The 14,644-nt window shown below is 44.1% G+C and overlaps 1 protein-coding gene across 1 annotated transcript in view; it reads right to left on the bottom strand.

Moving 5' to 3' along the window:
* The window catches only part of MAN1A1 (mannosidase alpha class 1A member 1), a 260,475-nt gene that overhangs the window by 177,563 nt on the left and 68,268 nt on the right, over positions 1-14,644 (bottom strand). Inside the window, exon 3 of the mRNA XM_033939003.1 lies at positions 225-340. Within this exon, the coding sequence (XP_033794894.1) occupies positions 225-340 (116 nt within the window). The remainder of the gene's footprint in view (positions 1-224; positions 341-14,644) is intronic.

Genomic DNA, 14,644 nt, shown 5'->3' with positions numbered 1-14,644 from the left:
CGCGATCCTGCCCCTGACGCAAGAGAGCGGGGTCTGAGGGGGAAAAAAGTAAATGCTGGACTCATGGAGGGAGGGGAGGGGAAGGGGACTGTGACTGAAGGGACCTGCCTGCTAACTGGATAAATGCCTTTCAATATTGGCCCCATAGAATTTTGTGGGATCATGTTCTTTATGTTTTCAGAAGAACAGTTAATCGGTATTAGCCATAGAATGCTCAAACTTACCACATTGAAATCTAAATGCTTTTCTACCCATTCTTTGGCTTCTGCAAACTCATCTCTCATTCCCATGATGTATAATGTATCAAGAGCATCCACTACTGTTGCTCCTTGAATATTGCCTAAAAGTGAGACAGCAATTATTAGTTTTTGAACAGGTATATATGTATATATGGAAATTTGGCACTTAATTCTCTCTGTATATCAACAATACATCATCAGTTTCGTAAGATCATGAGACATATGTTTAAACAACTAAGCACACTAGGAAGTTTCCACCAGTGAACACAAAGAAAGCATCTATTAGACAACAATGATAAATCCATCTCATACTTTTTAATTGTTCAAGGCTAAGTAACATTTTGCTGCAAAATGATCTGATGCGGGGATTCAAAAATTTAATGTTGTGGCTCCAAAACTAGTTGGGGTTCATGATCTTTATAATGAATATGAATATACATTAGATAAATTTGCATATTCAAGGACCACAACGCATGCAAATTTGTTTGCACATGCTCACTCTGAAATTCTAAAAATCCAATTTACTGTAGGGTCATTAAGTCAGATTTGAAAGACCCAATCTGATGCAAAGCATTCATTTTACCTATTTCTTCAGTCTTACTATTCTGCCTGACATCGTCGCAAATAAATTATTACTCCATTGAAAAAAAGAGTCAATTAACCCGGAAAAGATTCTAAATTTTTAAATTTTCTTAAGAAAATTTAAAAATTTAGAACCTTTTCCGGGTTAATTTGCTCTATTTTCAATGGAGTAATAATTCATTTGGTTGCATAATTTGGTTCCATTGTATACAAACTGAGTTTTTTGCTTTGTGACATTGTCAGACATAAGCAAGACTACTGAAAGCACCATGACACATACATATACAAGGGGCATTCAATAATTTATCTACCTAAAAGTACCAAGCATGTTAAAACAATTCTATGTATGTTATGACATGTCTCAAAGGTTACTGTGCACAGTTGCGGCTCAGTGCGAGTCTAACATTCCAAGAGTCAGGATGTCAGGAGAGTCCTCATGCGAATCAAGTAAGAAATTGCTAGATCTGGAGCACCGTTCAGTGATAAAATTTCTCATAAAAGGGAAAAAAATTCAAAGGAGATCTATGAACTCATGACTGTAATTTATGGTGAGTCTGCCCCATCATCCTACAAAGTAAAATTTTAGAGCAAGCAGTTTAAGTGGGGTAGAGAGTCCATTGAAGATGACCCTCACATTGGATGGCCAAATGTGCAAGAAAGTTGAGGATTTCATTTTGTCAGACAGAATTAAGGTTTCCCAAATAGCTGAAGTGGGCATCTCGGCAGGCACAGTTTGGAAAATAATTCATGAAAAGTTGGGCATGTCCAAGGTGAGTTCAAAATGGGTTCCAAGAATGCTGACACCATGTCAGAAGGCCACAAGGCTCCAGTGCTGTCAGGAGAACTTGAAGATGCTGGAACCTAGAGATGAGACCTGGATCTATTACAGAGATCCTGAGTCCAAAATGGAGTCAATGCAGTGGAAGCACAAGTCGTCTCCCACCCCCAAAAAAGTTCAAGATTGAAAAATCTGCATGTAAGTCATGGCAACTGTCTTCTGGGAGGATGAAAGACTTTTGTTTCTGGAGTTCATACCATACAAGAAAACCGTAACCAGAGAGAGTTATGTCAATATAATGATTGCTTTGCGGGAGTCAATTAAGGAGAAAAGACAAGGAAAATTCATAGCAAGCACGCTGCTGCTTCATGACAATGTACCGGTGTACATGTCATGACAATCATAGGCTTCCATCCGAGAACGTAGGTTTCAGCAGCTGAACCATCCACCCTAAAGTCATGACCTGGCTCCCTCTGATTATTTCCTGTTGAGTTTTGAAGAAATCTCTAAGTGGACAGTAGTTTTCAAGTGATGAAGATGTCAAGGAAGCTGTGACATCCTGGTTTGAAGGTAAAACAGACAAATTCTTTTCAAAGGGGTTAAAGTTATTGAAGGAAAAGCGGATGAAGTGTATGGAGCTATCAGGGGACGATATTTTTTTTTAAAAAATTGTTTTTAACTCTCTTTCCTACTGAGGTGGATAAATTAGTGAACACCCCTCGTACAGTAGTTCCAACCCTATTTTGCAACTCCCACAAAACTAAGACTCGAACAGACCTTCTGTAACCTTTACATGCAAGTCAGAATTATAAAAAGCACATTGCAATATGATAAAATGGTTTTCCAATATACAATTGGACTTCTCAGGCTTTCCATTTCAAATTAATTTATTTTTAAATTCAATTTAACAGAACAATAAGCAGCCATTAAGAAAAATAGGATTTTAATTTGATTCCCTAAAAGTCCTAGCCCCCCAGTAATAGACCCTACCACCAAAAATATTTTATCCAATACACCCACCTTGGCTAAAATATACCCTAATCAAGGCATATTATTACAATGTTCATCAGCCTAGGTGAATGTTATAAATAAACTATGTTGAAACTAATACCTTCTTCAGTGAATAAACATTATCAAGTGTAAAATTATAGACTGCAACCAATCCTTTGAAATCAATGGGTCAACAGTCACTATCTATGTAAGAGTATATTTGATTCCAAGTAAGGCACCTGCACTCCAGTAACTTTGATAAAAGTTCAAATCTAATTTCCAATATAAGCAAGTCAGAGTTTACATTTTGTAAAATGAATTTATTCACACACCAACTCACATTCTGTTAAATTCATTTCTGAACACATTACCACCGTCACTAGGAGTCAACCTGCTAAATAAGGAAGCACGTCCCAATAGAGGAGTCAATTCCTTATTTGGCACACTAATCCTAGCAGCGGATGGGGAGATGTAAAGTCTCAACAAGAATCTATAATATTGTTCCTGCAGCACCACCGAATGAGTCAGGTGCGGGAGATGTTGCATAAGAAGATGCAGGCCCTCACCAGTAATCTGTTCAGTAGAAGCAAGGTCCTGATTCCACACCACCGCCACAGCATCATAGTCCCAGGGAACATTGAAACTTCCCAAGCTGACCTGGTGAAAGGATAAACTGGTTCGGGATGGGCGAGACAGGGTCAAAGTTTCCTGAACCATATCTGCCATATCTTCATTCAAAGTAGAGTGGTCCAGGGAATGTAAATAATGGGTGACTTGGCAATAAAAAAGCCAATCTTGAACTTGCAAGACACCCCGAGCCTGAAGATCAGGGAAGGAGACAGGAAGGCCTCGTGCCGTCACCACATCCCGCACATAACAGAGACCACTGCCATACCAGCTCCGCAAGCAGGTCTTAGAGCCATCCGGATCCAGATCCCGATTCCCGATTCCCCCACAAGGGCAAGAGCACAGTAGAGGTGAAAGGCAAATGCATACGTTTGCATAACCATTGCCAACACTGTCTCAGATTTCAGCACAGGATGAGGAACGAGTAGGAAAAATCCGATGAGGTCTTTTTGCATGAAGATAATACAACAAAAGTGTTGGTGCAATCAACTGCTGTTCAAGAGAAACAGGAGTATAGTAATGAGTATTCTTAATCCAGTCAACCAAATGTCGGATAAGACATGCAATGTTGTATTTTCTCAGGTCCGGCAACGCCAAACCACTGCTCCCCAGTGGCAAAGAGAGTTGCACTAGAGTCAATCTGGGCTTCTTATTACTCCAAAGAAACTTATGCAAAAATTTTTGATAGTTTGTATTTGTAATATACATTTGTAATATACATAGGAAAAGTCTGCATCACATCAATCCATTTTGGAAACTATACCATTTTGAACAAAGCAATTTTATCCCACAAAGTCAACGGGAATTTGGTCCAAAGAGCCAATAAGTCCCGGGATTTACCCAACAACACAGCAAAATTTTCCACATAAGCTTTTTCAAGGTCACCCGTTATATATATCTCCAAATATTTGAGTCTGTGCTCCACCTTTCGCAAAGGAAAAGGGGAGATCCCATCCTCATAAGTATACCCACCGAACGGCAAGGCCTCAGATTTGTCTAAATTTAATTCAAAGCCTGACACCCCCCCATGACACTCAACAAGCTGCAAGACCCTTTGAAAAGAACGTTGGGGCTGGGTCAGCAACAACAAAATATCATCGGCAAAAGCCAGACACCGCACTTCCTCCTGACCCACAGGAAAGCCCAAAATAGAGCCATCCTTCCTAATATGGTGCAACAAAGGTTCCAAAGATAAAACAAAAAGCATGGGAGAAAGCGGACACCCCTGACGAGTGCCCCGCTCCACCTGGAACCCGGCGGACACAGCACCATTAACCAGCACTGCCACAATATTCACTATTATTTTCTGATTCTAGATCCTCTATGTTCATCCTACGCTTTTTTGAGCTCTGTCACCGTTTTCCTCTCCACCACCTCTCTCGGGAATACATTCCAAGCATCCACCACCCTCTCCGTAAAGAAGAATTTTCTTACATTGCTCTTGAGTCTACCACCCCTCAACCTCAAAGACACGGTAAACGAAGCGCAAAACCTATATATACCCAGATTTAGAAAAGGGCGCAAAAAGAATCAAGCAAAAGACTCGGCATGGATAACCAATGAAGTCAAGAATGTGATTGGGGACAAGAAAAAATCATTCCGGAAGTGGAAAAGGATAAAACCGAGGAAAATTGGAAAGAGCACAGGAAGCATCAAAAAGAATGTCATCACGTGGTCAGAAAAGCAAAAAAAGAGTATGAAGAGAGACTTGCCAGGGAAGCACGGAATTTTAAACCATTCTTCCGATAGGTGAAAAGAAAACAGCCGGGGAGGGAGGAGGTGGGACCTCTGGATGATGAAGACATGAAGGGAGTGGTGAAGGAGGAAGAAGAGGTAGCAGACAGACTAAACACGTTCTTTTCGTCGGTCTTCACAAGGGAGGACACATCCAATGTGCCGGAACTGGAAAAAATCTTCAAGGGGGATCAGGAGGGAAAATTATCATGCATGGAGGTAAGCCTCGAAGACTTACTCAAACAGATAGATCAAGAACTGACAAATCTCCGGGCCCAGACGGAATCCACCCGAGAATACTGAAAGAGCTCAGAGACGAAACGGTGGAGTTGCTGCAGCAGATTTGCAACCTATCCTTGAAAACAGGGGTAATTCTGGAGGACAGGAGGATAGCAAATATTACACCTATCTTTAAAAAAGGATCAAGAGGTGATCCGGCAGTATCAATGAGCATATAGAAAGAAATAATCTGATGAGAACAAGCCAGCATGGTTTCTGTAAAGGAAGATCATGCCAAACGAACCTATTGCACTTCTTTGAGGGGATAAGCGAATTGGAAAAAGGTGACCCCCATAGACATCATATATCTGGACTTCCAAAAGCCTTCGACAAGATACTCCAAGAGTGCCTACTAAGAAAACTGTGGAACCACGGGGTGGAAGGGGAAGTGCACAGATGGATCAAAAATTGGCTGGCAGACAGGAAACAGAGGGTAGGAGTAAAGGGACACTACTCTGACTGGAAAGGGGTCACGAGTGGCGTCACGCAGGGGTCAGTACTGGGACCGCTGCTGTTCAATATAAAATTTGCGGACGACACAAAACTCTCCAGTAGGGTTAAAACTGTGGAGGAATGCAAAGAACTACAAAGGGACCTGAACAAACTGAGTGAGTGGGCAAACAAATGGCAGATGAGCTTCAATGTAGAGAAATGTAAAGTCTTGCACATAGGGAAAGGAAACCCGATGTATAACTACACAATGGGGGGATGGTACTGGGAGAAGGCAAACTGGAAAAGGACTTGGGGGTTTTAGTGGATAAAACAATGAAGCAGCGGCCTCAAAGAAGGCGAATAGAATGTTGGGCATTATCAAAAAAGGTATCACTACCAGAACGAAGGAAGTTATCCTGCCACTGTATCGGGCGATGGTGCGCCCACATCTGGAGTACTGCATTCAATACTGGTCACCGTACCTTAAGAAGGATATGGCGATACTCGAGAGGGTCCAGAGAAGAGCAACAAGGATGATAAAAGGCATGGAAAACCTTTCATATGCTGAAAGGCTAGAGAAGCTGGGGCTCTTTTCCCTGGAAAAGCGGAGACTTAGAGGGAACATGATAGAAACTTATAAGATCATGAAGGGTATGGAGAAGGTAGAGAGGGAAAGATTCTTCAGACTAGCGGAGGCAACAAAAACAAGAGGGCATTCGCAATAATTGAAAGGAGACAGATTCAACACAAATGCTAGGAAGTTCTTCTTCACTCAGAGGGTGGTGGACACCTGGAATGCGCTACCAGAGGCGGTGGTAGGGCAGAGTACGATTTTGGGTTTCAAAATGGGATTAGATGATTTCCTGAAGGAAAAGAGAATTGAAGGGTATAGTTAGAGGGTTACCATACAGGATATTAAATGATTAGGGAATAGAATGTTTTAGGTATAAGATCACTTACAGGTCATGGACCTGGGGGGGGGGGGGGGCCGCCACAGGAGCGGACTGCTGGGCATGATGGACCCATGGTCTGACTTGGCAGAGGCCATGCTTATGTTCTTATGTACCATTTTCCTTTCTCTGGAAAAGATTTTGTTCTACGTTAATACCTTTCAAATATTTGAACGTCTGAATCATATCCCCCTGTCCTTCCTTTCCTCTAAGGTATACATATTCAGAGCTTCCAGTCTATCCTCATACTTCTTTTGTCGCAAACCTCCTATCATTTTGGTCACCCTCCTGTGGGCTGCTACAAGCCTTTTTCTGTCCTTTGTCAGATATGGTCTCCAAAACTGAACACAATATTGTACTCAAAGTGGGGTCTCACCAACGACCTGTACAGGGGCATCAACACCTTCGTTCTTCTACTGGTTACGCCTCTCTTTATACAGCCCAGCATCCTTCTGGCAGCAGCCATGGCCTTGTTGCACTGTTTTTTCGCCTTTAGATCTTCGGACACTATCACCCTAAGGTCCCTCTCCCCATCCGTGCATTTCAGCCTCCCCCCTCCCAGCTGTACAGCTCTTAAATGCTGTACAACTCTTAGACATAAGTATCCTGGTTAATGGGGTGCAACAGCGTCATTCCCTATACATCGTGGATTGTGTCAAGGATGACCCCCATCGCCCCCTTTTATTTGTACTTTATTTGGAACCCCTTCTACGAACACTTGAATGTGAGCATCTCAGGGTTGCCATTAGGCTTTGAGACTGAACGTCTTGGCATATGTTGATCATATACACCTTACCTTATCCCAGCCAAAGCTCTCATTGTCTCATGTGCTCAATGTGCTTGATGAATATGGCTTCTATTCAGGGCTTACTTTAAAATTTGCACAATCTAGGGCACTTTCTTTACAGGGGTTTGTGACTTGGGCAGAGGGTGAGATTAAATACTTGGGAATACTTATACCACAAGATTTGACTACATTGTATGCCATTATGTACGTCAACGATTACAAGCTACAAGGAAACATTTGCTTCCTTGGCACCATTTGACTACATTGTATGCCATTATGTAGGTCAACGATTACAACCATTTTCCAATCTCTCTCTCTGGCTGCATTGCCTTGCATAATATGTTAATTATACCACAATGGTTATATGCTTTGCAAGTTCTTCCGCTGATACTTTCTCCCACACATATGCAAGCACTGAACAAAGTGCTCACCAGATTACTTTGGTGAGGGAAGAAAGCACATATTCTATTATCAATAATATTGCTACCAAAAGCTAAAAGAATATTTTATATATATAAGGGGTAATATATATACTGTGTGTGTATATGTATATGTATATATATTTTATATATATTTTATATATATAAGAGGTAATATATATACTGTGTGTGTGTATATGTGTACAGTGAGGAAGCACATATTCTATTATCAATAATATTGCTACCAAAAGCTAAAAGAATATTTTATATATATAAGGGGTAATATATATACTGTGTGTGTATATGTATATATATTTTATATATATAAGAGGTAATATATATACTGTGTGTGTGTATATGTGTACAGTGAGGATGAGATGAGGGGTAATATATACACTGTGTGTGCATTTCCCTCTGCTCTCTAGACTGGTCCGCAACCAAGTTTTTTTTAGTTTCCCTTCCCCCTTCCACTGTTTTGACTCCCCTATTTCCCTTTCTGCTGATATTTATCATCCCCAATTTTTCCCTTCTTCCTAAGCCACTGAGCACCTTAACACTTCACCCTTCACTCTTTAAACCCACTGCCTCTCCCTTCCTCTTATCCTCTACCCTCTTTTTTGCTCTAAGGATCCTACACTTTCACCCTCTCATTCAACCATCCTCTCTCCCTGTATGCACTTCACCCACGTCGCAGCTGCAGGTACCCCCTTCCCTTCCCCTTATGTTCCTCCTCCTTCTCTTGCTTTCCATTGGGGACATCAACCCCAATCATGGTCCTCCCAACTCTTACCATCCACCTTACTCCTATGGGCCAACCCACAATAACACCCACCTTATTTCTATTCCTCTCTCCTCCCTGCCCTTCTCTTGTGCCTTATGGAATGCCCGCTACATTACCAACAAGCTTGACTACATATAAGACCTCTTCATCTCTCAATCTCTCTACTTGCTCGCACTAACTGAGACCTGGATCGGCCCTGATGACTATACCTCAACTGCTGCCCTATGTCAAGGAAACTACCTTTTCTTCCACACTCCTCACCTGGTTGGTCAAGGAGGAGGCGTGGGACTACTACTCTCACTCTCATGCAGATTTCAATCCCCTTTCCCACCACCATCTCAATGCTCAACCTCCTTTGAAGTCCATTCTATCCATCTTTTTGCTCTCCTACTTCTCGTAGTAGTCATCTACTGACACCCCCCCCTAATAAGTCCCACTCTTCCTTCCTAACCGACTGACTCCTGGCTCTCCTCCCTCCTTGAGCCCTCATCCCCTTCTCTCATCTTCGGTGACTTCAATATCCATATTAATGACTCCTTCGCCTCTAAGTTCCTTGCTCTAATATCCTCATACAATCTCTTGCTGTGCTCCATCACCCCTACACACCAGAAAGGACACTGCTTAGACCTAATTCTATCCTCCAACTGCTCAAACACCAAATTCTGCAATACCACCCATCCCCTCTCTGACCATCACTTGTTAACGTTCACTATTCATCACCCTATCCCCCAGAACTGGCCAATTGCCACCAACACATTCAGGAACTTTCAGGCTATTGACCCCAGAGCTCTCTCCAGTGCTGTTTCATCCCTCTCAACTACTATATCACACAAGACTGTCAATGAAGCCATCCTCTTATAATACATTCTTTCCTCTGCTCTATATACCCTTGCTGCTCCAATCTCACATCCTATTAGGTGTGCCAAACCCCAACCCTGACTCACCCCCCGCATCTGCTACTTGCGCTCATGTGCCCATTATGCTGAACGTCTCTGGCTTAAATCCTGTGTGCTCGCTGACTTCATACACTTTAAATTCATGCTGACATCATTCCAGTCTACCTTCACTGTCCAAACAAGAATACTATAGCCACTTAACCACTTCTCTTAGCGCCAATCCTCGTCTTTTTACCACACTAAACTCCCTACTCAAAGCACCCTTGCTGCCTATTCCCCCTTCACTTTCTCCCCAGACAATGGCGGAGTTCTTCTACAATAAGATTCAGAAGATTCACCTTGAGCTCTCAACTAGGCTGCTTCTCCCTCCCCTCCCTTCATCTTCCCCTTCTACTAACCTCTCCTGAATACCTACCACCATCTCCTCTTTCTCTGAGATCACTAAGAAGGAAACCACACATCTTCTCTCATCCTTTAAACCCACTACCTGCTCCTCCGATCTGATTCCTACTCACCTACTTGGTGCTATCTCACCCTTTGTCATCCTTCCTATCTTTCACATCCTCAACCTATCACTCCCCACTGCAACTGTCCCTGATGCCTTTAAACATGCCATTGTTACACCTCTCAAGAAATCCTCACTGGACCCCCATGTATCCCTCCAACTATTGCCCCATCTCTCTCCTCCCTTTCTTATCCAAGTTACTTGAACATGCTGTTCACCGCCATTGCCTGGACCTTTCATTCCACGCTATTCTGTATCCACTTCAGTCAGGCTTTTGCCTGCTGCATTCTAAGGAAACTGTCCTTGCTAAAATTTCCAATGACCTGTTCTTGGTCAGATCCAAAGACCTGTAACTCGATCCTCATCCTTCTCAATCTATCCGCCTCCTTTGATACTGTTGATCACTGCCTACTCCTTGATACGCTGTCCTTGTTGGGATTCCAGGGTTCTGCCTAGAGGTCTGCACGAGAACGGGGATCGTGAGAATCCCGCGGGTTCCGCGGGAATCCCCCCTAACCCACGGGGACCCCCCTCTGGCCCACGGGGACCCCCCTCTAGCCAACAGGACTCCCACGGGGATGGAAGGCTTTGGAAGCAGGGTTCGTCCATATAATATAATGGACACGTCAGCCTTAGTAAAAGAGGGGAGTTTATAAGTTAATTACCTGAACAGAAAACAAAAAAAAGGGTTCCACCAAAGAAATTCCACAAGGAAAACAGCAGCGTAAACACAAAAGAAACTGGAATTGATGATCCTGTCAGAAGTAATTGCTGCTTTTTATGGGGATGGGCGGGGATGGAGGTAATTCCTTGCGGGGATGGGTGGGGACGGAGAGGATCCTGACGGGGACGGGTGGGGTTTCTGTCCCCGTGCAACTCTCTACTTCTGCCCTTTCCTGGTTTTCTTCCTATCTCTCCCATCACACCTTCAGTGTATGCAATGGTGGCTCCTCCTCTACAGCCTTCCCACTATCAATTGGTGTACCTCAAGGCTCTGTCCTGGGTCCACTCCTTTTCTCAATCTACACTTGCTCACTTGGAGTGGTGATCTCCTCCCATGGCTTCCAGTATCACTTCTATGCTGATGATTCCCAGATCTACCTCTCTCCACCAAATATCTCTACTGAAACCCAGACCAAAATCTCAGCCTGCCTAGATGTCTCACCGCTATCTAAAATTGAATATGGATAAAATGGAGCTGCTCATCTTCCTGCCTAAACCCACCTCGTTCTCCATCTCTATGGACAATACTCTCATCATGTTTTGTCTGTTCGTAATCTCAGGGTCATCCTTGACTCCTTTCTCTCCTTCACCGCCCTTAACAGGTGTTATCCAGGGACAGCAGGTAGATAGTATCACGTATGGGTGACGTCACCGACGGAACATAAGAACATAAAAATTGCCGCTGCTGGATCAGACCAGAGGTCCATCATGCCCAGGAGTCCGCTCCCACGGCGGCCCTTAGGTCAAAGATCAGTGCCCTAACTGAGTCTAGCCTTACCTGCGTATGTTCTGGTTCAGCAGGAACTTGTCTAACTTTGTCTTGAATCCCTGGAGGATGTTTACCCCTAAAACAGCCTCTGGAAGAGCATACAAGTTTTCTACCACTCTCTGGGTGAAGAAGAACTTCCTTATGTTTGTACGGAATCCAGTGTTCTCCCCAGGGCCTTCTAGCCGGGCGCTTCGCTCACCTAATTTAGATGACCGCCCGGTGAATCCTGCTGCTGTCGATGCTCCTTCCCGGGCTGACTTGCCGCTGAAAATTTTTTTTTGACGCCTGCCTTTTTTTCTTTTTTTGCCAGCATGCTTTTATTTGCTTCGGGCCTTCCTCGTTGCCGGGTCCTGCCTACTTTCTGTTTCCACGAAGGCAGGACCCAGCAACGAGGAAGGTCCGAAGCAAGTAAAAGCAGTAAGTTGTAAGCTTCCCTCTGGGGCTCTATCGTGTGCGTGCCGGCTTCCCTTCTCTTCCTTCCCAACCACGGGACACAACTTCCGGTTTTGGAGGGAAGAGAAGGGACTATTAAGATCTGTTTTAGAAAAATGGCATTTAACGAAGAAGTTGCAATTAAATTTTTGCAACAAAATAACACATACGGCCAAAAAAGGGAAATTCTATAAATGGCATCCCGATTGTAGGAGGCGGTGTGGCGTCCTACCACTGTCTAACCAGGCAATCGGGATGCAGGTTAAAAAAAACCCCAAGACCGGTAGCCTACAGTTTAGGCATTTTCACAAGCCTAGGGAGGCACGCAGGGCCGCTTAAGCTTGCCCAAGGCTAGGCTTAGGCATGGTTTCATCCAGAAGTGGCCTTAGGTAAGCTTAGGCATCTCCCTAGTGCCGCAATAGGCACCTGAAATATAGGCTTCTATCCTCTCCTCCCTCCACGGGACATAACTTCTGGTTTTGGAGGGAAGAGAAGGGAAGCTGGCATGCACACTTTAGAGCCCCGGAGGGAAGCTTACAACTTGCTGCTTTCACTTGCTTCGGGCCTTCCTCGCTGCCGGGTCCTGCCTTCACAGAAACAGAAAGTAGGCAGGACCCGGCAAAGAGGCAGGCCCGAAGCAAGTAAAAGCAGCAAGTTTTAAGCTTCCCTCCGTCGTTAACCTATGGAAGATAGGTCAGCAATGGAGGGAAGCTTACAACTTGCCTAGCGACTCTGCCGACGGGTGTGTGAGCTGGGAGGGATAGGAAGAGAAATGTTGCTGCTGCACTGAATGGGGGAGGGGGAAGAGAAATGTTCTGCTGCTACACCCATTTTGGGGGGGAGGGGAAGGGAAGAGAAATATTGCTGCTGCAGCACCCAATTTTTTGGGGGGAGGGGGAAGAGAAAAGCTGGTGCACCCAATTTGGGGGGGAAGAAAAGCTGCTGCTGCACCCAATTGGGAAGGGAAAGAGAAGTGCTGCAGCAGCACCCAATTGGGGAGAGAGAGGGGAGAAGGAAGACTAGGGAAGGGAGAGGAGAGGCAAAAGATGCCAAGACCATGGGAGGGAGGAAAGGGAAAGGAGCTACCAGACCATGGAGGGGGGGGAGAGATGTCAGCGCATATGGGGGGAGGGGGAGGAGAGAGATGCCAGGGCATGGGGAGAGAAGGGCAGGAGATAGAGATGCCACACCATGGGGTGGAGTGGGAAGGAAGGAAGGAAAGGAGAAGAGAGAGATGCTAGAGCATAGGGAAGGGGGTGAAGCTGAAATGAATCATGTACAATGGAGAGAAAGGGCACAGGATATACAGTTTATCGAAGGGACATAGAAAGAGGGAAGATGCCATATGGAACAGAGAGGGCGGACACTGGATGGAAAGGGCAGAGAGGGTGGGCAGACAGAGGGTGGACAGTAGATGGAAGAGGTAGAGCGAGAAAGGGCAGAGGCTGGGTGGAAGGGGCAAAGAGAGGACATATGTTGCATGGAAGGAAGCGAGGACAAACACTGAATAGAAAGAAGAGAGCGAAGAGAAGATGATTAAAGCAGAAACGACAAAAGGTAGAAAAGTTTTTTTTGTTGCTTTACGTAGAATCAAGTAGTATTGTAACTGTATTGATTAAAGTTTAAAAATAGGAAAGAGATATAAGGCAGTTTTTTTGGGACTAAACCCCTTTCCTCAGGTCAGGACAGGATACCATAACAGCAGTTAGATCACAAAGGCAATGTGAGTCGATCGCATTGCTTTTGCAATCTTTTTCTCCCTGCTGCTTCCCCGAGCTAGGCCAGGCCCATACAAGCGCCGGCCTCAGAAGATTTCACCTACGACGTCAATTCTGACGTTGGAGAGGAAGTTCTGGGCCAGCCAATCGCTGCCTGGCTGGCCTGGAATTTCCTCTCCGACGTTAAAATTGAAGTCAGAGGTGAAGTCTTGTGAGTCCGATGCTTCTATATGCTTGGCCTGGCTCGGGAAAGCAACAGGGAGAAATCGGCGTGGTGGCTTAGGGGGTAGGGAAAGAATCGGGGAAGTGGAGAAATCAGCGCAATGGCTTGGGGGAGACAGAAAGAAAAGGGGAGGGCTGAAAGAAAGAAATATTAGATTTACAGTCAGAAGAAGGAAGTGCAACCAGAGACTCATGAAATCACCAGACAAAAAGGTAGGAGAAATGATTTTATTTTCAATTTAGTGATCAAAATGTGTCCGTTTTGAGAATTTATATCCACTGTCTATATTTTGTACTATGGCCCCCTTTTACTAAACCGCAATAGAGGTTTTTAGTGCAGGGAGCCTATGAGCATCGAGAGCAGCGCAGTGCATCTCCCTGCGCTAAAAACTGCTATTGCGGTTTAGTAAAATGCGAGGGGGTATATTTGTCTATTTTTGTATAGTTGTTCCTGAGGTGACATTCTAAAAAGTCATCCGCCTTGATCTCTTTGAAAACCCACGGAATATAAATGATAATTAACATTTTCTCTGCATACAGTGTGCTTTGTGTTTTTTAAAATTTTATTGTTGGTAGATCATTTTGACTTGGTCATTTTAAAAGTAGCTCACAGCCCAAAAAGTGTGGGCACTCCTGCTGTAGAGCCATTCTTGTATGACTGGATGAGCTATATTTATCTTTTGTTTTTAAGTTGTTTAAATTCATGCAGAAATAAATGGCTAGATTGAACCTAATGACTTAATTAACGCCTTTCCCTTTTTTAATCCTCTATACCATTTGA

The sequence above is a fragment of the Geotrypetes seraphini genome, chromosome 3 (genome assembly GCF_902459505.1).
Source record: "Geotrypetes seraphini chromosome 3, aGeoSer1.1, whole genome shotgun sequence".
NCBI classification, from domain to species: domain Eukaryota; kingdom Metazoa; phylum Chordata; class Amphibia; order Gymnophiona; family Dermophiidae; genus Geotrypetes; species Geotrypetes seraphini.
The sequence above is the reverse complement of the archived record's forward strand: the minus strand, read 5'-3'. Positions and strand labels throughout refer to the sequence as shown.